The 22,102-nt window shown below is 39.2% G+C and overlaps 1 protein-coding gene across 6 annotated transcripts in view; it reads left to right on the top strand.

Moving 5' to 3' along the window:
- Positions 1-22,102, top strand: part of TLN2 (talin 2) — a 496,933-nt gene that overhangs the window by 302,072 nt on the left and 172,759 nt on the right. For all 6 annotated transcript variants that reach the window (XM_040226669.1, XM_040226672.1, XM_040226673.1 and 3 more), the window contains 2 exons: positions 12,388-12,451; positions 13,456-13,560. In XM_040226669.1, coding sequence (XP_040082603.1) covers positions 12,388-12,451; positions 13,456-13,560 — 169 coding nt within the window. The remainder of the gene's footprint in view (positions 1-12,387; positions 12,452-13,455; positions 13,561-22,102) is intronic.

Here is a 22,102-nt window from a genome sequence, read left to right on the forward strand (position 1 = left end):
CAAATGGCAGGGTTTCCTTTTTTCTTACGGTGGAAAATATTTCATTGTATGTAGCTACCACACACGTTCTTTACCCATTCATTGATCAAGGGACATTTAAGTTATCTCCCTATTTTGCCTATTCCAAATAATACTGCAGTGAACATGGGTTTCAGACCCTGATTTCAGTTTCTTTGTATATACACCATATGGTAGTTACTATGGACCTTTTTATGAGTTTTGGGGTTGTTTTCTTTTCACCTTTCTTAAGACCCCTTAATGATTTCTGTACTCAGTAGCACCTTACTAAAGGTGCTTATTGAGAAAAATGAAAATCAGAGACTAAACAATTCTCAGAGTTTTCAGGGATTTAAGAATTATTTAGTGTCCCCCAGCTGCTCTATTGTTGGGAAAATGGGTATAAGAGAAACAGGTAATTTCAGAGACACAAATTTAGTGGAATAATTTAACATACCTTCCTCAGGAAGTGATAAGTAGAACAAGATCAAAATAAGATAAAGAAAATGTTTTAGTCAAGAGAAAATAGTGAAATAGAAATTTCAGAGAGAATCAACAGAACCTGAAGCTGCCTTTCTGAAAAAATTAATAAAGTGTATAAATCTCTGGTAGATTTGGTCAAGTAAAACAAAAGAAAGAGGCAAAAATAATCATTAGTAATGGATTATAGGGGCAGAACTTTAGATAAGGATTTTCAACATCATAAGAAAATGAAGTGGAAATTTTAAGCCAAAAATTGAAGATATAGACAAAAATGGATAATAAGAAAATCTGGATGGATCTATGAGCTTGAAAGAAATAGTCTTCATAATATAAAATAAATGAATTAAAAAAGAAACCAAAACGAAAAGTAGGTTCAGTTTGTTTCAGAGAACAGAAAGAGGGAAAAAAAAATTCCTCACCTTACCTTGAAGCTAGAAAATCAAGAGAGCAAAATTGAATTGAATACAGACCAATAAAATTTTAAACTCAATATGGGTCCTACCTAAAATTCATAAAAAATCAGCAAAGTCCAGCATTACTTCTGTTTATCTGTAACTGCAAGTTATAACTGGTTTCTCTAGGAATGCAAAATTCATTGTTGAATAAATAATTTATTCATGTCTTCTACCTGGTAAGCTCTAGACATTGAGGACAGCAGTGTAAAGCAGTCAAACATCCCTTCCCTCATGGAACTTTTGTTCTAGTATAGAGGGAGATAATAAGTAACAAAGAAGTTATGAAATAAGGAAGGAAAAAGAAACAACTTCAGGATTAGACAAATGAAACTGTCAGTTGCGAGTGATGGGCTTATCTACAGAGATAATTCACTCAATCTATGAAGGAATTTATCAGAACTATTAAGAGAAAGCAGTCTCTGGAAGAAAGATCAGTGTATTAAAGCAGCTTATCATCACCTAGATCCAGACAACCATGGTTTTCATCTGCAGGACTGAAAAATAAATATATAGATATGTTTGTATGTGTGAAAATATATGGAAGACTCACAACTAATCCCAATTTCTTAAAAAGCTATAGTAATTTAAACAATCTGTTATTAACATAGGGTGATGTAAGAGTTCTGAAGGTTGACGAACTTGCCTTAATGAAAGTTAAAATAGTAGGCAAAAGACGTTTTCCAAATGGGGCTTTCCAGATGATTCAGTGGTGAAGAATCCTGCCAGGGCTGGAGACGTGCGTTCGATCTCTGGGTCAGGAAAATCCCGTAGAGAAGGAAATGGCATACTCTGGCCTGGGAAACCCTATGGACGGAGGAACCTGATTGGCTACCGTCCAGGGAGTCAGAGGAGTCAAATATGACAGTGACTGAGCACCCTCACTAGGGAAAAAGATCAAGATAATGCACAGACACTTGAGAGAAGAGGAAATTCAACTTACTTGTACAGATAGGGAAAGATACTCAGCCTCAAAAGCAATCTAGAATGCAAAATCAATAAGGATATAGCTTTTTCATGCCTCTCAGATGGGCACACATTTTAATGTATGAAGACACCAGAGCACAGAGGAAATGATAGTTTAGAAGATGAATCTGTTGAATTTAAAAATACAAAGAGAAACAGAAATGTATTGTTTATAGACACAAGGAGAGGTAGGAACGTAATAAACCATGCATGGAAATTACCTTCAGGAAAATGACTACCTATAGGGTGAGAAAGAAGGATGGTGTGGGACTTCAGCTAAATCTGTAATTTGTTCTTTAAAAACAAAGAAGTAGCAATCATAAAGCGAATATGACAATATGGTAACGTGTATTTATCCTTGATGATTGGTATATAAGTGAGGTGTATACTTTGTATTTCATGTTTCCACAGTTAATGTCTTTAAAAAGGATAGTTGCTGTAGTCTGTGTGTGAGGTGATAAAAGCTTGTAATCACTGAGGCTGGATACATACTGTGTAGTAAGAAAAAAAATTAAGAGACCTCGGAGGTCAGGCACAAAGGTTCTGTGACCCTGGATGCTTTGGGGAGGAATGGTCCAGTGGTTGGGTGCAGGCAGGCAGGGGGAACCTCCCTCATTCTTGGTTTCACCCTCATCCTGTTACCATGTTCCTTAGGAGTGTTTCACTGAGAAAACACTGCAACCGGGGTATGAGTCTCTGAGGAAGGCTTTAGAGCAGACCTCACAATTTTCCCCCACAAACTCAAGATAATTCTACTGTCAACAAACAAAGCTTTTGACACAGTACGAAGTCTTAAGTCAGTTTTTCTCTTGGCATCTGTTCAAACACATATTCCTCCTTTGTAGTTGGTCTTCTGTGTGTGCTTTTGTCAGAATAATTTGGCTGTGGATTCTATTTTCAAACCCACAGTAAAGCAAGAGTTTCAGCTTTGTTTCTTCCCAGCTCTATCTTCCCTCCTCTTCCTCTCCACTGCCCATGCACTGGTTTCTCTAGTTGGCTTTTTAAAATTTTTTTGGAGATAATGCCATTTTATTTATTTATTTATTATTTTTATTTTTAACTGAAGGATAAGTTCTTCCAATATTATGTTGGTTCCTGCCATTCACCAGCATAAACCAACCACAGATATAGATATGCCCCTTCCTCCTGAACCTGCCTCCCATCCCATCCCTCTAGGTTGTCACAGAGCCCAGTTTGAGTTCCCTGAGTCACACAGCAAATTCCCATTGGCTGTCTATTTTACCTATGGTAGTGTATATGTTTCCACACTACGCTATCCATTTGCCCCTCCCTCTCCTTCCCCAGCCCATGTGCATAAGCCTGTTCTCTGTGTCTGTGTCTCCACTGGTGCCCAGCAGATGGGTTCATCAGTACCATCTTTCTAGATTCCATATATATGCATTAGTATACAGTATTTGTTTTTCTCTCTCTGACTTACTTCACTCTGTTTAACAGGTTCTAGGTCCATCCACCTCATTAGCTCTGACTCAAATGTGGTCCTTTTTGTAGCTGAGTAATATTCCATTGTAAAAATGCACCACAGCTTCTTTATCCATCTGTTGATGGACATTTAGGTTGCTTCCATGTCCTAGCTATTGTAGATAGTGCTGCAGTGAACACTGAGATACATGAGCCTTTTTTCAATTATGGTTTTCTCAGGGTATATGCCCAGGAGTGCTGCTGTTCAGTTATATGGTCGTTTTATTTCTAGTTTGTTATAGGAATCTCCATACTCTCTTACATAGTGGCTGTAATCAGTTTCCATTCCCACCAGCAGTGCAAGAGGGTTTTTTGTCCCATGCTCCTGACAGCCGGGAGTGCTCCCATCAGTCTGGGGTGGTGATGAGCACTCAATGTTGCCTTCACTGTTTCCTCCTAGCTTCAGCCTCCTAAGGTTGCTGTCTCCCTCCCTAACAACTTTCTGACTCCATAACTTTCAAACCAGGAACCTCTGCATGTGTCTAACCCTGGGCTATCTTTGAGCCTCTGTGGGGTTTCCCATCTTTACACTGAAGGGCACTGGGTTTGGTTCAGGAGCACAGAACTGCCATGTGACTGAGGCAGGTCCTCAGCGCCTTGCCTGTGCCTTCCCTGTGTGATCTTCACTCTCTACTTTTTTGCCACTGTAACTATTTTCCAGCTCCACCAGTGTTTTCTTCCACCTGCTTCATCACTTCAAATTAACCAGGACTTGACCAATATTCTTAAGTCACATTTTCATCTTTGAGTCTGGATTTAAACCCAAGATTTAAATCCAGTATATCCAGCTCCATCATTTAAGCTTTCAGTCCGCTAGACCAGTGGGTCCTCTGCCTTGAGCGTATGGCAGGCCCATCCAGAGGGCTTGTTAAAACACACTGTTGGGTCTTACCTCAAAGCCTCTTATTCAGTGGGTTTGGCGCAAAGCCTAAAAACTTGGCGAGTGTTACATGTTTTCAGGTGGTACCGATGCTGCTGGTCCTCGGACCACACTTTGAAATTTTATGTGATACCAAATTTGAAATAGTAGTCATTTGGTGATTCAGATAAAGGTTGGGTTCAGGAAACCTGGGTGTTCTGGCGTCCCTGAGTGACACTGTCTCTGCTGCACCTCTGGGCCATGCCTCCTCTCCTCTTTAGAGCTCCCCTGTGTGCTGGTAGACTTGTCGCTGCCCGTTTTGTTTTTTTAACTCTGGCTGCACTTTGTCTTCACTGCTGCACGTGGGCTTTCTCTAGTTGTAGAGAGCATGGGCTACCCTTCATTGCAGGGTGCCGTCTTCTCATTGCAGGAGCTTCTCTTGGTGCAGAGCCCGGCCTCTAGGGCTCATGCTGTGGGCTTAGTTTGCTCTGAGGCACGTGGGATCTTCCCAGACTAGGGACTGAACCTGTGTCCCCTGCATTGGCAGGCGGATTCTTATCCACTGAGCCACCAGGGAAGCCCTCTTCACTACTTTATGTTCATATTGTTGCCCTCCTTCCCCAGGAATGAGAGGGCAGCCATTGTTTTCATATGAGCAGCACCATTCCTAGGTGGGAATCTTAAATGCTTCTCAGGTGATAAGACCAGCTAAGAGAGATGGGAGTTGCCTGTGGTAGTGCAGTTTCTAGATGAGAGTTCTGGGACAGGTGAGAAGCGGTTAACATTTCCCAAACCATGGCTGCCTCGCATGTACTTGTGCACTTTTTTTGAGACCAGAGAACATCTTTAGAATGCCTCTTTTGGAATTACTTATAGAAGCAGCTTACATTTGATATATGAAAATGAAGTTTTAAGTGGGTGTCTGGATTTGAATCCAGACCTCTCTCCCCCAGATGTGTTTATTAAATTCCCCTTCCCTTATTCATTGCCTCTTGGCATTTCTAAAAAATTGAGTGCCACCACTCTGGTCATTGTTGCCATTATCTGACTGGGTGTTTCTGTTTCTTTGTCCCAAGGTTCTCAAATACCTATCATATGGTATGTCTTTTGACCATAGGGTAACGTGGGGAGACCAGAGTGCTAAGTGGCTAAGAGCGTGGTCTCTGGAGCCCACAGATGAGGCTTAAGTTGTTGGCTATGATTGTGGGCAACTTCCTTAGAATCACTGAGCCTCCTGTTCCATGTGTAAAAAAACTGGAATGTTGAAGTATTTTCTTCCAAGAATGTTGTTAGAGTTTAATCTATTTATGCATGTAAAACCCCTGAAACAGTATTTGCCTTTCAATAAATGGCAGCTGTTGGTAGTGGAAAACCCCCTATGAACATGGTTTACTGTTTCTTGGATCATCCCCCCAAATCATTTAAAGTACAGAATCTATGTTTCTGCCTCTCTGAAACCCTGTATTTTAACTTTCAACTTAGGCATTTATTTCCCAGTCTTTTGATACAGGACCAACTTTTTCCTGGTGTGGGTCTCCTGGATAGGGCTCTCCATTATCTTTGTTGGATATACCACGTCATCTATAAGAGAATATAAAGACAATCATGAAGCAATCTGAGGACAGACTATTTTTAAATTTCAATTTTTTTTTCTGTTTAGTAGTTCACATGTCTTGTTTATATCTAATAACTTTTTGTAAATATTTACTGTTAGGAAGCATTCAGTAAGCTCTCTTTTGTACTGTTCTAGGGACTATTTTAGCCTCAGGTTAGGGGCTACTTTGGTTTATTGCATAATTATGTGATACACAGCCAGCAGTGAGATTGAAGAATAAATGCAGATGAGTACAAACGGGAGAAGAAAGACAACTGACTCAGCCAGAGCAAAAGTAGAGCTCATGAGAGAAGATTCTGTTGGCTGCAGATTTCAGCCTCCCATGGATCTGAGAGTGTGAGAGGAACTCTGACTAGTCTGCTGTATTAGTAATAAGTGTTACTAATCCACTCAGAAAAGATGATACATTCGAGGCTGCCAGAGGGTTTGCAGGCTGCCCTTTTAAGGTGGGAATATTTCAGGAGGCAATGGGTAGGACTTGGCTTGGCCAGTGCTTGCTTAATTAGAAAATTTTCCAATCAGATTTGACCATCTGACCCATTTTCTCAGAGAAGGCCAACAGATTTCACATGTACGCTTAGGAACCTTCCATACTTGGGTCTGGTAATCAAAAAAAAACAACGGAGCTGGAACTGCTCCCCCGTGGGCTGGCAGGCAGCAATGATGGCAGGCTGCCTGCTCTTTCTGGCTTCCTGCTGACACTGTGCGTGCTGTTGATTTACTGGGGAAGAATACATCTCCCACACATGCACACATACACACACGCTCCCTCATTTCATATTTGAAAATACAGTAAGTGAAGTGTTGGTTTCTCAGTTATGTCTGACTCTTTTTGTGATCCCATGGACTGTAACCCACCAGGTTCCTCTGTCCATGGAATTCTCCAGGCAAGAATACTAGAGTGGGTAGCCTATCCCTTCTCTAGGGGATCGTCCCAGCCCAGGAATTGAACCCAGGTCTCCTGCATTGCAGGCAGATTCTTTACTATGTGAACCACCAGGGAAGCCCGCACTTTACAGTACACTACCCCGAAATTGACTCTTGCAACATCAGGGGTCCCACCTCCAGTGCAAGCTTCTAGAAGTTGTTTTCTCTTCCTACCGAAGAACGGGAGTGTTAGTTTGCAGTCTGAGTCGAGGGCAGCTTGTTGCCACACAGAACTTTGTCACCATAAATGACCAACATGCCACCATCTGGTGTTCTAGTAACAGTCATTCTTGTGAGGGGGTTGGCATGGGCCCCTTTTTTGGGCGCTTTAGGTAACCTTTGCCAGGTCTCCTTTGTTGGTACTGTGGGAGCTGCCGTCCGGAAGCTCACAGCAGTGGCCCACCCTGATGCGTCCTGGTTATCATTGTTCGTGTGCTCCAGGGGGAGCCTGGAACAGCCCTGGGTTCACATGCATCTGCTCTTGAACTGGAGGTCAGAGGCTCTCTGCTGCTGTGACCTCAGCCAAGTCCCCTGACCTCTCTGTGACTCAGCTTCCTCTTCTGTGACATTGATGTCTTCCAGTCTTCTCTCAATCAGACCTTTTTGTCCCCAAAGCTGCTTAACAATAGTCACAGCATCTAAGGTGCTGCCGCCTAGTTGTTCCCTAGGTTACTTCCTGTGGACTGACATGGGGGTCTCTTGATTAGGCTTGAGTATTCTGCTGATGCTCAAACCTAGTTCCTCAACCTTCCAGACAATGTATTCAGAATTTTTTTTTGTACGAATGCAGTTTACAGGTTGAAGAGGCATCATGATTCAAGTCTTAATGTAGCCAGAACCTTAACTCGACCCCTTCTTAACATATTTTTTTGTTTATTTGGCTGCACCGGGTCTGAGCTGCGGCATGCAAGACCTTTGTTGAGTCATTCAGATCCTTCTCTCAGGAGCACACACTCTCTAGTTATGGTGTGCGTGCTCAGAAGTTGTGGTGCTGGGGCTTAGTCGCTTCTTGGCATGTGGGATCCTAGCTCCCTGACTTGGGTTGGAACCCATGTCCCCTGCATTGCAAAGTGGATTCCTAACCACTGGACCACCAGGGAAGTCCCTTGCCCCTTTTTCTGGCTAGTGTGATTGAAAGCAAATCCAAGACTGCATACCATTTCACATGTCAAGACTTAAGTATGTTTTGCTGACAATTACAGAATTTTTAAATAATTAAAATCCCGCCTAACTGCAAATGCATCCTGATGCCAAACAAAATTAGCGGCAATTCTTTAATGACATTTAATACCTGGTTTGTGTTAAATTCTCCCCCACATAGTATTTAAAATGTCATTTTATACTTGGTTTGTATGAAGAGCCAAACAAGGCCTAAAGTGGTTGATGTTTTTCCTTTTTGAAGAACAGCTTTATTGAGATGGGGCTTACATACCATACAACTGACCCATTTACAATTTACATTTCAGCACTTTTTAGTGTATTCACAAGATTGTGCAACCTAATCACCACAACCTGATTTTAGAATGTTTGTATCCCTCCTAAAATAAGCCCTGTGTCCTTTAGCAGTCACTCCCCTGATCTCCCTCTCCATTCCCCAGCCTCTGCAACCTCTAATCCTATTTGCCTCTATAGATTTGCCTATTCTAGACATTTCATATAAACAGAAACATAACAATTTGCAGTCTTTTGCCATGAACTTCTTTCACTTAGCATAGTGCTTCCATATTATGGCATGTATCATACTTCATACATTTTTTATTGCCAAATAAAGTTATACTGTATGGCTCAACTACATTTTTTTCATCCATTCATCAGTCGATGGAAATTTGAGTTGTTTCCATCTTTTGGCTATTACAAATGATACTGCAATGAACGTTCATGTACAGATGTTTATGTGGACATATGTTTTTACTTTTCCTTGATATATGCCTAGGAGTGGAATTGTTGTTTAATGTTTTGAGAAACTACCAAATCATTTTCCACAACAGCTGTGCCGTTTTACATCCCCACCAGCAATGTGTGAAGGTTCCCATTCCTCCATACCCCCGCCAACACTCCTTTTGACCTGTCTTTTTTTATTGTAGTGTCCTACTGGTGTGGTTTTTCTTTGTGTTTCCCTGATGGCTGCTGGTGTCGAGAATATTTTCACACACTTTTTGGCTATTTTTATATCTTCTTTGGAGAAGTGACTGTTCAGACCCTATGACCATTTTAATTGTTTTTTAAAAAGTCATTAGTTACAAGAGATTTCATACAAGTTGTTATCAGATACATAATTTGCACTTATTTTCTCCCAGTATGTGGGTTGCCTTTCACTTTTTTCAGTGATTTCTCTTGCAGTTCAGTGTTTCAGATTTTTATTTAGTCCAATTTACTTTTTTTCATTTGCTGCGTGTACTTTTAGTATTATGTCTTAAAAGCCTTTGCCTAACCCGGGGTCATAAAAATTTACTCCATTTTCTTCTAAGAGTGAAACTTTTAACCCTTACATTTAGGTCAGTGATCCATTTGGAGTTCATTCTTTGTAGCAATCTTTTTTTTTTTTAAGTTATTATTTATTTATCTATGTGTTTTTGGCTGCCCTGGGTCTTCATTGCTGCGCACGGGCTTTCTCTAGTTACGGCCAGCAGGAGCTACTCTCTAGCTGCAGTGTGCTGACTTCTTATTGCAGTGGCTTCTCTTGTGGAGCACAGGCCCTGGAGCTCATGGGCTGTAGTAGCTGTGGCTCATGGGCTTAGTTGCCACACTGCACGTGGAATCTTCCCAGACCAGGGATTGAACCCCTGTCCCCTGCACTGGCAGGTGGATTTTTACCACTGGACAACCAGGGAAGTTCTGGAGTTAATTTTTATGTGTCATGTGAGATAAGAGGTCCAACTTCATTGTTTCGCATGTGGATATCTAGCTGTCACAGCACCATTTGTTAAAAAGACTGTTATTTTCCCACTGAAGCATCTTCGCACTCTTGTTGAAAATTCGTTGTCTGTAAAGGCAAGGGTTAATTTCTGGCTTCTCAATTCTATTCTAATGTCAGTACTACACTATCTTTGTTACTGTGGTTTTATGATACATTTCTTCTTTCTTTCTATACTAACAGATTTCAGCTCTTCTTTTAAATAATTATTTAGTTTTGGTTGTGCTGGGTCTTCATTGCTGCCCAGGCTTTCTCTAGTTGCTGTGAGAGGGGCTACTCTCTAGTTGCTGTGCCTGGGCATCTCTTGCTGTGGAGCTGGGGCCCTAGGGTGTGCAGGCTTCAGTAGTTGTGGCTCCCAGGTTCTAGAGCACAGGCTCAATAGTTGTGGTGTACAAGCTTAGTTGCTCCTTAGCATGTGGGATCTTCCAAGATCAAGGATTGAACTTGTGTCTCCTGCATTGGCAGGCAGATTCTTCACCACTGAGCCACCAGTGACACCCCATAAATACATTTCTTAAAACTCTCTTAATCTGTTTGTGTGTCAAATTTTTTACCTCTACCCACAAGCCATTTATTTGTGAAAAACCTGGGTTATTTTTATAATATTTACCATGATGGGATTTGGCTCATAGTATCCTGGTAGTATCACGTTTCTCTCTCTTTTTTTAAACTATTATGAGGTTTTTTGGTAAGCTTATATTTATGTCTAGATTCTTAAAGAAATTCATATTCAGTTATATATTTACTTGTTTTTTTTCTCTATTGCCAAGAATACTTCTAGGTGAAACTGTATGCTTACTGGTTTATCAGTCAGAAGGCATGTGTTGTGTGGTTATCCCACTTTCATTAATGCTAAAATCGATCATTTGGTTTGGATCAGACATCCATCTATTATAAAGTCCCCCATCGACTTGCCACTTACTGGTTTTAGCAGCCACTCATGCTTGCTTAGATCTATTGACTATTCTATGTAGAGTTGTAAAATGATCATTTTGGACTTCTATTATTCCTTCTGCATTTATTAGCTTTGTTTCTTTTCCTTTATCAATTTTCAGTATGAACTTGGGCCCTAGTAACCTCTTAAGGGGATCAATGATTATTCCTAAGAATCATTACTGAATTTTACACACCTGTGTTTTGACCCATTGCGGTCTTCATTCTTTCTGACACTCAAATTGCCCCTCACATAAAAATAATTATATGACGTCTGGGCTTTGCCTCAAAATCATCCATTAGAGGTAATGTGGATAAGGAAGTAGATGAGTCATGAGTTATCATTGTTGAGTCTGGGCAGTGGGTTCATTGTTCTATTTTCTCTTCTTTTGTGTGAGGTTTTAAAAATCCTGTTAGTGTGTGTGGGGGGGGGCGTGTGTGCTCATTCCTGTCTGATTGGTTATCCCTTGATGTCAGTCCTCTGTCATTGTGATAACTTCCTTGATTGCAATGCAGGAGACCCCGGGGTTGGGAAGATCCCTTGGAGAAGGGGACGGCTGCCCACTCCAGTATTCTGGCCTGGAGAATCCCGTGGACTGTACAGTCCACAGGGTTGCAGAGAGTCGGACACGACTGAGTGACTTTCACGTCACTCACTTGATCCTCAGGCACAGGAAGCCCCAGGAACATTTTATACATCTCCTGTTCCAAAGCTAGAATCAGTCATTTCTCCAAGGATTCTTTTTAGTGGAACTGACATTGAAGCCCGTCTGGCTGATCCACTAAGGTGCTCATCTCAACCCAGTTGTCCTTGCCCTTAGCCTCTGCAGTGGACAGAATTAGAAAAGGTTTTCAGGAAAAGAAAAGTGAATCAAAATTCAGGTCAGTATTTGCATCCAAATGAAAGAGTGCAAGATTTCATTTAACTTCTTTTGCTCTCTTTATCTATTTTATGCTAAAAATCTTGATTTCTGACAACTACCATAATTGCTCATTTATTTTATTCTAGTTATTTTAACATCTACTTACTTACATAATGTAATGTACTAATTTTACAGTATGTGTATTTGTGTATATATTTAGGGTGAGAGTAGCTATTAGTTTAAAAATAATGATTTAACAAGTCTACTATGGCCCATTTTATATTTAAGATATTTCTCATTGGGGTGGATATAGTTAAAGACTTTTTCAAAGTTAGGCTCTATCAAACACTGTTCAGTTCATTTGTTTCAGTTTGCTTTAGAGTTTTAGGTGTTACATTTTATCCTCTTTGTGGTTTCTTTTGGTTCTAAAATGAAGACTACAGTATAAGGAAAATTCAAAGGTTTAATTTCCATCCATGTTCCCTTCTCCTTGTTTTTTCTTTCTTTCCATGAAGAATCATTTTTATTTGTACTAGAATTACCCTTCTAATGTTTTAAAAATACATATTAAAAGTATAAAGTGGATATTCTCCTCCTTTTTCCCCAAAAGCTAGCATACTGTACACTCTAGGGTGCTTTCCTTTGTTACTTTGCAATATTTCAGGACATTCTTTCTTCTTGAACTATGTTATAATAGTTTGACCCTTTTATCAGACTAGTTTTATATTTGTGTTCTACTTAAGTGCATTGTGGGATGTGGCCGTCTGTTATTAATTATACCATAAAATTCTGAGAGTTAGGGACTTAACTGTGAGTTTTATGAAAAGTCTCTTTTTCTTTCCTTCTCATCATAGAGTACGATTAAATGCCTTACCTTTTTTACTCTCTCTCTCTCTCAGTCTAAAAGAATTCCTGCCCAAAGAATACATCAAGCAGAGAGGAGCTGAAAAGAGAATATTTCAGGTATTGGGAATGGTCAGAGCTTTGTTATTCTCCTCACTTCCTGTCCTCATTTATTAGTCTGAGAGGGGCCTCTGTACATAAAAGCTTCAGACCCCGTGCATGTACTCCACTTATATAATAAATGATTAGTGACTCAGGAGGAAAGGATCTGACAGTTCTACTTTGGGCAGATTTATTATCTTAATCCATACCTTCTTGCTAAAGGTTACTTAGCCCTTCTGAGAAAAATGTGCATACATTTAATTTCAAAGACATTATCTTTGAAGCATTGAAACAAGGTGATTTTCCATTAAAATGTACCAAGGAAGAAGCTACAAGGAGCTTTTTTTTAATCCTGAGATTTGTTTTTTGCACCTTAGAATCTGGGAACTGGTGTCTTTTTAAAATCCAGATTTATTCTAAAATTCAGAGAGGTATCTATTCTAGGCAACCAGTAAGAAAAGCTTTGTCGTCAACTTTGCCAAGAAACACTCACTCTAGTGAATCCAAAATATCAAAGTCTTCTTTGGCATTGAAATGTAAATATAAATTGAAAGAGATAAATTTCATGTGTATAAAACATAGTTTTTAATCCATCATTGTTTCCACACACTGAGATGTCCAGGCTTTTATATGTCACGCTGTTTGGAAAATTTTATCTTTTGCCTGTATATTAGAATGATAGCTCTCTCAGGACAATAATATTTTTCTAGTCCTCGTTTGAAGTGTTGGTCCTGAACCTTTTGAAACACAGAATGCTTTGAAAATTAGGCTACAGTTGCGGCCCCTGTTCTTGTCACACTGCACATGCATGAATTGTTCCCTGTGATGCAAAACCTACAGGGAGTCTGGGCTCACATTCTAGTTAAGAAGCCTTGCGTTAGCGCTTTCTGTGTGCTCTGACCCTTGGTCAGCAGGGACGTGCATCTACAAATAAACGGATGCCATGTGAAGTAGTACCTCTCACTAAGTCCACCTGTGGCCAGAGCTGCAGTAACTGGTCCCTGCCTCTGTCACTTTTGTAGGAGCACAAGAACTGTGGAGAGATGAGCGAAATAGAAGCCAAAGTCAAGTATGTCAAATTGGCCCGGTCCCTTCGGACATATGGTGTGTCCTTCTTCCTGGTGAAGGTGAGTTGGGTGTGGTGGAGGGAGCATTTATCTTTACCACTATCTTTTGTTAAAAGTGTTCATGGATAAGCTTGGTAGTAGTCCCTTTTTTGTTGTTGTTTAGTTGCTCATCTTGTCCCTTTGCGACCCCTTAGACTGCGGCATGCCAGGCTTCCCTGTCCTTCAGCATTTCCCAGAGTGTGCTCAAAGTCATGTCCATTGAGTCAGTAATGCCCTCCAACCATCTCATCCTATGTAGTCCCTTTTTCCTGCTTTCTGTCTTTCCCAGGATCACGTGGTCTTTTCCAATGAGTTGGCTTTTCCCATGAAGTAAGCAAAGTATTAGAGCTTTAGCTTCAGCATCAGTCCTTCCAATGAATATTCAGTGTTTATTTCCTTTAAGATTGACTGGTTTGATCTCCTTGCAGTCCAAGAGACTTTCAAGAGTCTAGGGGTGGTCCCCAGACCCCTAGCATTTGCACATGCAGCATCTTGGCAGTTGTGACCTGAGTTGAGCAGTGGGACAGATGTGAAGTTAGCTATGAGGCTGGTGAGTGAGCCTGGCTGCCCTCAGGTCTCAGAACAGCTGTGTCTTGGCTCTGCTCTTTGTCACTACTGTAAAGTCTCCAAAGGAGTGCCTTTACTTTTACTTGCTAGTGCTTTTTCCTAAGAATGTTTCATTTATGTTATCAGGAGTGCACTGGACTAGGAAGTTTGTTGACCACAAACTTAATGGTACTTAATTTGTATCCTGTTAGATGGGTTTGCTCGGAAAAGGCAATGGCACACTACTCCAGTACTCTTGCCTGGAAAATTCCATGGACAGAGGAGCCTGGTAGGTTGCAGTCCATGGGGTCGCTAAGAGTTGGACACGACTGAGCGATTTCAGTTTCACGCATTGGAGAAGGAAATGGCAACCCACTCCAGTGTTCTTGCCTGGAGAATCCCAGAGCTGGGGGAACCTGGTGGGCTGCCGTCTATGGGGTCGCACAGAGTCGGACATGACTTAGCAGCAGCAGATGGGTTTGCAGATTTTATGTGGCCTTCAGATCTGTTTTTTTTTTTTTTTGCAAAATTGCTGGCCTTCCAACCTAGAAAGACAGAGATGGGTCTGAAATTCAGTTTATGAACAAGCAGAGAATGTGTTATTGAATTGATGAGGAAACTCTTCCAGTAACTTCCTCATTTTTACATCTTGCCCAGCATATGATCTATCCTGGAGAAGGTTCCATGTGTACTTGAAAAGAATGTGTAATCTGCTGCTTTTGGATGGAATGCTCTGTAAATATCAAGTTAAGTCCATGTGGCCTAATGTTTCATTTAAGGGCTGTGTTTTCTTATTGACTTCTCTGTCTGAATGAACTCTCCATTGATATAAGTGTGGTGTTAAACTCCCCCTGTGTTATTGTGCCATTGTCAATTTCTCCTTTTTCCACGCCTGTTAACATTTGTGTTTTATGCTGAGGTGCTCCTATATTCGGAGGAGGCAATGGCACCCCACTCCAGGACTCTTGCCTGGAAAATCCCATGGGCAGAGGAGCCTGGTGGGCTGCAGTCCATGGGGTCGCTAAGAGTCAGACACGACTGAACGACTTCACTTTTACTTTTTACTTTCATGCACTGGAGAAGGAAATGGCAACCCACTCCAGTGTTCTTGCCTGGAGAATCCCAGGGACTGGGGAGCCTGGTAGGCTGCTGTCTCTGGGGTAGCACAGAATCGGACACGACTGAAGCGACTTAGCAGCAGCAGCAGCAGCAGCAGCTCCTATGTTGGGATGCATATATATTTACAATTATTATATTTTTTTCTTGGATTGATCCTTTGATCATTATGTAGTGTCCTTTGCCTCTTGTAAGATTCTTGACTTTAAAGTCTATTTTGTCTAAGTGTTGCTACTCTGGCTTTCTTTTGATTTCCATTTGCATGGAATACCTTTTACCATTTCCTCACTTTAAATTTGAATGTATCTCTGGATCTGAAATGAGTCTCTTGTAGGTGGTGTATATACAGGTCCTATTTTTGTATCCATTCAGCTGTTTGTTTGGTGTCTTTTGGTTAGAGCATTTAGTCTGTTTGCATTTAAGCTAATTATCAATATGTATGTTTCTATTGGGCTTCCCTTGTGGCTCAGCTGGTAAAGAATCCACCTGCAATGTGGGAGACCTGGATTCGATCCCTGGGTTGGGAAGATCGCCTGGAGAAGGAAAAGGCTACCCACTCCAGTATTCTGGCCTGGAGAATTCCATGGACTGTATAGTCCACAGGGTTGCGAAGAGTTGGACATGACTGAGCGACTTTCACTTTTCATATTTCTATTACCATTTCAGTAGTTGTTTCGGATTTGTTTTTTCCCCTTTCTCATTTTGTTCCCTTCTGATTTGATGACTATCTTTTGTGTTGGGTTTGGATTCCTTTTTCTTTTTTTGTCGGTGTATATCTATAATAGTTACCATGAGGTTTTTGTATAGCAGTGTATGTATATACCTACTTGTTTTAAGTTACTAATCTCTTAATTACAAATACATTTTAGACCCTCTGCATTTGTACTCCTCTGTCCTCATGATTACTGTTTTTGACATTGTATTTTACATTTAATTGTTTTGTGTATCCCTTAACTGCTTATTGTGGATACAGATGGTTTTACTACTTTTGTCTTTTAACCTCCTTACTCATTGTATGTGGATGACTTCCTACTTTTATTGTGTATTTGCCTTTACCAGTGAGCTTTTTCGTTGTAACCTCCTTCTTTTTAGTTGTAGACTTTTCTTTTCCACCTAGAGAAGATCCTTTAACATTTGTTGTAAAGCTGGGTTGGTGGTGCTGAATTCTTTTAGCTTTTTCTTGTCTGTAAAGCTTTTGATTTATTCATCAGATGTTAGTGAGAACCTTGCTGGGTAGAGTATTCTTGGTTGTAGATTTTTCTCTCTTATTACTTTAAGTATATTGTGCCACTCTCTTTTGGCCTGCAGAGTTTTGGCTGAGAAATCAGTAGATAGTCTTACGGGAATTCCTTGTGTATTATCTGTTGCTTTTCCTTTGTTGCTTTCAATATTCTCACTTAAAATGCTCTCATAACAGCTAAAAAGAGGTAATTATGTGAAGTAATGGATGTCTTAACATTCTGTGGTAATCTTTTCTCAATATTTACATATACCAAGTCATTATACTATACACCTTACACTTATATAATGTTCTGAATCAGCTTTATCTAAATAAAATTAGAGAAGATGACATCATGTGATCATTTTAAATAAAACTCCTAAGGTGTTTGATAAAATTCAACTATTCATTATAAAAATTTTTGTAAAATTCTAGAATACAAATATACTTCCTCAATAGGATAGAATGTTTTAAAACTATCACAGTATTCTACTTAACAGAGAAGTGCTAGAGAGAAACTTACAGAAATTGAGATCAGAACAAGTTACCCTTTAACATTGTTTTGTACATTCTAGGAAGTGTGGTAATATGTAACAAAAATTTTTAAACACATATCTTTAGGAAATGAAGAAAAATTATTATTAATATTTGCTCTCTTTGTTTATCTTTTAGCAAAGATATCTAGAATCATATTTTTAACTATTTGAAATAACCATAGATTCACAGGAACTTGGAAAAGTAATGCAGAGCATCAAAAAGTCAGAGTAACAAGTATGGGTAAAGATGTAGGGAAACTGGCGTCCTCATATACTGTTGGTAGGAAAGTAAAATGGTGTAGTCTCCTTAGAAAACAGTCTGGCAGCTCCTCAAATGTTAAACATAGAGATGCCATAGGACCCCGCAATTCTGCTCCTGGGAGAGAATTCAGAGCATATATTCACAGAAAAATTTGTACATGAAAGTATATAGCTGCACTTAGCCAAAAGGTGGAAATAACATATTCATCATCTGATGAATGGATGAACAAAAAGTCATATATCCATGAGGTGAAATATTAATTGGTCATAAAATGAAATGAAGTGTACTGCTTCATACTACAGCATGGATGAATTTTGGAACTGTTATGTGAAGTGAAGGAAGATTTCTTTACAAGAAAAACAAAAAAATCCTATCACAAGATTTCTTTGGTATAGAATGTCCAGAAAAAGCAAATCTATTGAAACAGAAAGTAGATTAATGATTGCTTAAGAGTGGGGTGGGATCATGGGACACAGGTGAGTATTAACTAATGGTACAGGAATTTTTTTTTTTAGATGAGGAACATGTTTTAAAATTGACCATGGTGATAGTCACACGTATCTGTAAAGATACCAAAATCCACTGAATCAGATACCTTAAATGGGTGAATTGTATGCTATGTGAATTATATCTCAATAGCATTTAAAAAATTATAAAGATGCTGAGAGTTCTCTTTTCATCAATTTTCCCTCAATGGTAACATGTCAATAGTACAATGTCACAACCAGACAATCACGTTGGTACATACAGTTCATAGACCTTAATCAGATTTTGTGTTCTATATGTACTCATTTATGTGTGTGTGTTTAGTTCTATGCAGTTTTCTCACAAGTGTAGACTTGTGTTACCACCACTGTAGTCAAGATATTGAACTGTAATCCATCAAGAATACCCTATGCTACCCTTTTTATGGCCATAGACACCTCCCACCCCTTCCTGCTTCTCCTCACACCTTGCTCCCTTCCCCTGGTCTCTTTACCCAGTAGCAACCTCTAATTTCTTTTCTGTCTCAATAAATTTGTTATTTCAAGAGTACCATGTAAGTGGAATCATACAATACATAAATTTTTGACTTCTTTTTTTCATTTAGCAGAAATCCCTTAAGATCTATCCAAGTCATAATGTATATCAGTAGTCCCATCACTTTTTATTGCTGAATAGTATCCCGTAGTATGGAAGTAGCAATTTGTTTAATCATTCATCTCTGAAGGACATTTGGGTTGTTCCTAGTTTGTGGCTATTATGAACTAAGCTGCTATAAATATTTGTGTATAGATTTTTGTGTGAATGAAGTGTTCATTTCATTGGGATAAATGCCCAAGAGTACAATTGCTGAGCCATATGGTAAGAACACATTAAGCATTATAACAAACAGCCAGGCTATTTTCTAGAGTGACTATACCATTTTACATTCTTACCAGCAAAATATGAGTGATCCAGTTTCTTATCATCCTCTCCAGCATGTGGTGTTATCATTTTTTTTTATTTTAGCCTTTCTGATGTTTTATGAAATCTTATTACAGTTATATTTTGCATTTCCCTAATGGCTACTGATTTTGAACATCTTTTCCTGTGCTTATTTGTCATCTGTGTATCCCCTTCAGTGAAATGTCTGTTCACAGTTTTTTTGGCAAGTTTTCTAGTTAGATTTTTTCTTTTCTTACTGTTGAGTTTTAAGGGTTCTTTATATATTCTGGATCCAAGTCCTTCGTTGAATGTGATTTGCAAATATTTTTTCATGGTCTGTAGCTGTGTTTTTATCTCCTTGACAAGGTCTCTCACAGAATTTTGTTGTTGTTTAGTCAGTCACTAAGTCATGTCCTACTCTGCAACTGCCTGAACTGCAGCATGCCAGGCTTGAATACACATTCTTAATTTAGATGACAAGTGTTTTATCATTGTTTTCCTTTTTATGAATCTTGTTTTAAGTATTACATCTAAGAGTTTCTGTCTGGTACGTCCCTTGGTGATCCGGTGGTTAAGAATTTGCCTCTCAATGCAGGGGACACAGATTCGATCCCTGGTCCAGGAACTAAGACCCAGCATCTGTGGGGCAGCTAAGCCCATGTCCACATCTACTGAGCCCGCACTCTAGAGCCGCAAGCTGCATCTACTGAGGTGCTCATACCCTAGAGCTTGTGCTGAACAAAAACAGAAGGCACTGCAGTGAGAAGCCCACACACTTCCACCAGCGAGCAGCCCCCACTGGCTGCAACTAGAGGAAGACCACACAAAGTAATGGAGACCCAGTGCAGCCAAACTAAGTAAATAAATAAACTTTAAAAGCAGAAAAACTCAAAAACAAATAATACATTAAAAAAAAAAAAAGTAAAAAGAGCTCTAACTCTAGGCTCCAAAGATTTTGGATACTTTATGGTTTTGCAATTATGTCCTTGGTCCATTTTGAGTTTTTGTATAAAGTGTGAAGGTTTTAGATCAAGGTTCATTTTTGACCTGTGGATGTCCAGTTGCCCCAGTACTGTTTGTTGAAAGGTGTTTTCCCCAAATTGCTTCTGTATCCTTGTCAAATTAATTTGAATATATTGCTGTGGATCTATTTCTGGGTGCCCTAGTCTGTTTTGCTGATTTGCGTATCTGTCCTTCTGCTGATATCACACAGTCCTGATCACTTTAACTGTATAGTATGCCTTAACATCAACCTGAATGATTCCTTTCACTTTTTTCTTCTTTTTCAGAATTGTTTTAGCTACTTCAGATCCTTTTCCTTTCCATGAACACATTAGAAAAACTTTGTCTGTATTCACAAAAAAAAGACTTAGCTGGGATTTTTATGGGCATTGCATCGAAATTATAGATCAATTGGGGGAGAATTGATAACTTTACTATGCTGAGTTTTTCAGTCTATGAACACAGTATTAGATCCTCTTTGATTTCTTTCAACATTTTGTAATTTTCAGTGTGCAGATACTTGTACATGTTATAACAATATACAGAGTCATTTTTAATTTTTAGATTTATTTTAAATTCAGTGAATAGATCAAGTAAATTTACATGACATATGTCAAAAACATGAAATAACCCATGTGTGTGTATGTATAACTATGTGCAACCATTTAGAATATATGGTAAAAAGAGATTACACACAGAATGGCAGACATACACACAAAATTGTTTGGGTAAGGGATAGAATGTGTTTTAATGGCATAAATAACAGATTTCTCTAGGTCCTCAATTTGAACATACCATTAAATCTTGAAGGAAGTTCATTGGCATAATTTAAGAAGTAAATTAAAAGTGAGTGATTCATTCATTACTTGAATAGGCTATTCAGAATCCTAAATTTAAAAACTCAATGAAATTATAATTTACAAAATGTAGATATTGATATTGAACACAATTATACCACACAGTCTTCAGATCAATCATATATATTGTGAGAGAACAAGTTTGATATGTTTATAGATCCTTCTGTCATATTTCCTTCTATATTGGTGAACATTTTGTCCCCATTTGTAGATTCAACAAACATGGATCATGTAGTTCTATAGAATTAACTTCTGAAAAAAGTAGGCTAACCTAGTTCAGACCCATGTGGTTCAAGGGTCAGCTGTACTTCATGCTATATTTTCTATTGTTATTATAGAAAGTGCTTGGGTGTTGGAGCTGGGAAGATTGGCCTAGAATTCTTGATATAATATTGTCTCTGTGAGAAATAGCAGAAACTCATGACTTGGAGAGACATCTTTAACCTTCTTAAACCTCAGTTTCTTCATGTGAAAAATGGGAATTATAATTTTTTCATTTTAAGTGGAGAAGGCAATGGCAACCCACTCCAAGTAGTGCATTGACAGGTTCAGATGAAGAATCTGACAGGTCTTTTTTTCCCATTTATTGTTGTTGTTTCCATTGGAGAATAATTGCTTTACAATGTTGTGTTACTTTTTACTGAATATTAACATGAATCAGCTTTATGAGTATCCCCTCCACCCCACCCCTCTAGGTCATCACAGAGCACTAATGAAGATTAAGTGAGATAATACATGTAAATAAATGTAGTAGCTGGATATTTAGTACATTTTAGGTTAGCCAACTCCTTACCCCTCCTTACAACTTCCTAATTCCTGGCCCCTGAGTCCTCCAACTTTTAATTGGCTTTTAGAATCATGATACAGAGCAGGAGTTGGAAAACCTTTTTAATAAAGGGCCAGAGAGTCAATGTCTTAGACCTTGCTGGCTGTGCCTCTCCTCTCTGTGTTTGTAGCCCAGAAGCAGTAAGCAACATGTAAATAAATGAGCTTGGTTATGTTCCTATAAAGTTTTATTTATGGACTATGAAATATAATGTTTTCACTTTTCATGAAGTATTATTCCTCTTTTGATTTTCTTTCAACTCTGTAGAAATAGAAAATTTACTATTAGCTCTCAGGCCAAAAAATCAGGGGGTGATGGGGCAGAAAACTGGCTTTAGTACCTGTCATAGTTTGCTGGCCCCAATAGGGAGGATGACTCTCATGAGCCTGTTATGTGACAGTGTTCTCAGTGGCTAAGAACATACACTCTGAGAGAAAAGACCTCGGTGTCATAGTCTGGCTTTGCCACCTAGTTTGACCTTCCATAAGTTACTTTACTTTCATTTCTAAACTTCAGTTTGCTAACCCTAGGACGTTGACTTTTTATGAGGTTTAAAGGAAATAATATAGAAAAGGAGACGCTTGTACAAATGATTTCAATAGATGGGAGCTGTAAGCATCTACAGTCTTCCTTTTTCATTGAAATCTTTTGCAGTTTATGTTGATAAGTTTTTCAAAGCCCCATAAGGAACAGTAAGGCATTTCCCATGACTTGCAAAAGATCTTGTTTCTTTGCAAGAAATCTTTGTGTAAACCTTCCGATTTATAAATTTGCCTTTAACTTTTCTTGCAA

This window comes from Oryx dammah, unplaced genomic scaffold (assembly GCF_014754425.2).
Source record: "Oryx dammah isolate SB20612 unplaced genomic scaffold, SCBI_Odam_1.1 HiC_scaffold_26, whole genome shotgun sequence".
In the NCBI taxonomy this organism is placed as follows: Eukaryota; Metazoa; Chordata; class Mammalia; order Artiodactyla; family Bovidae; genus Oryx; species Oryx dammah.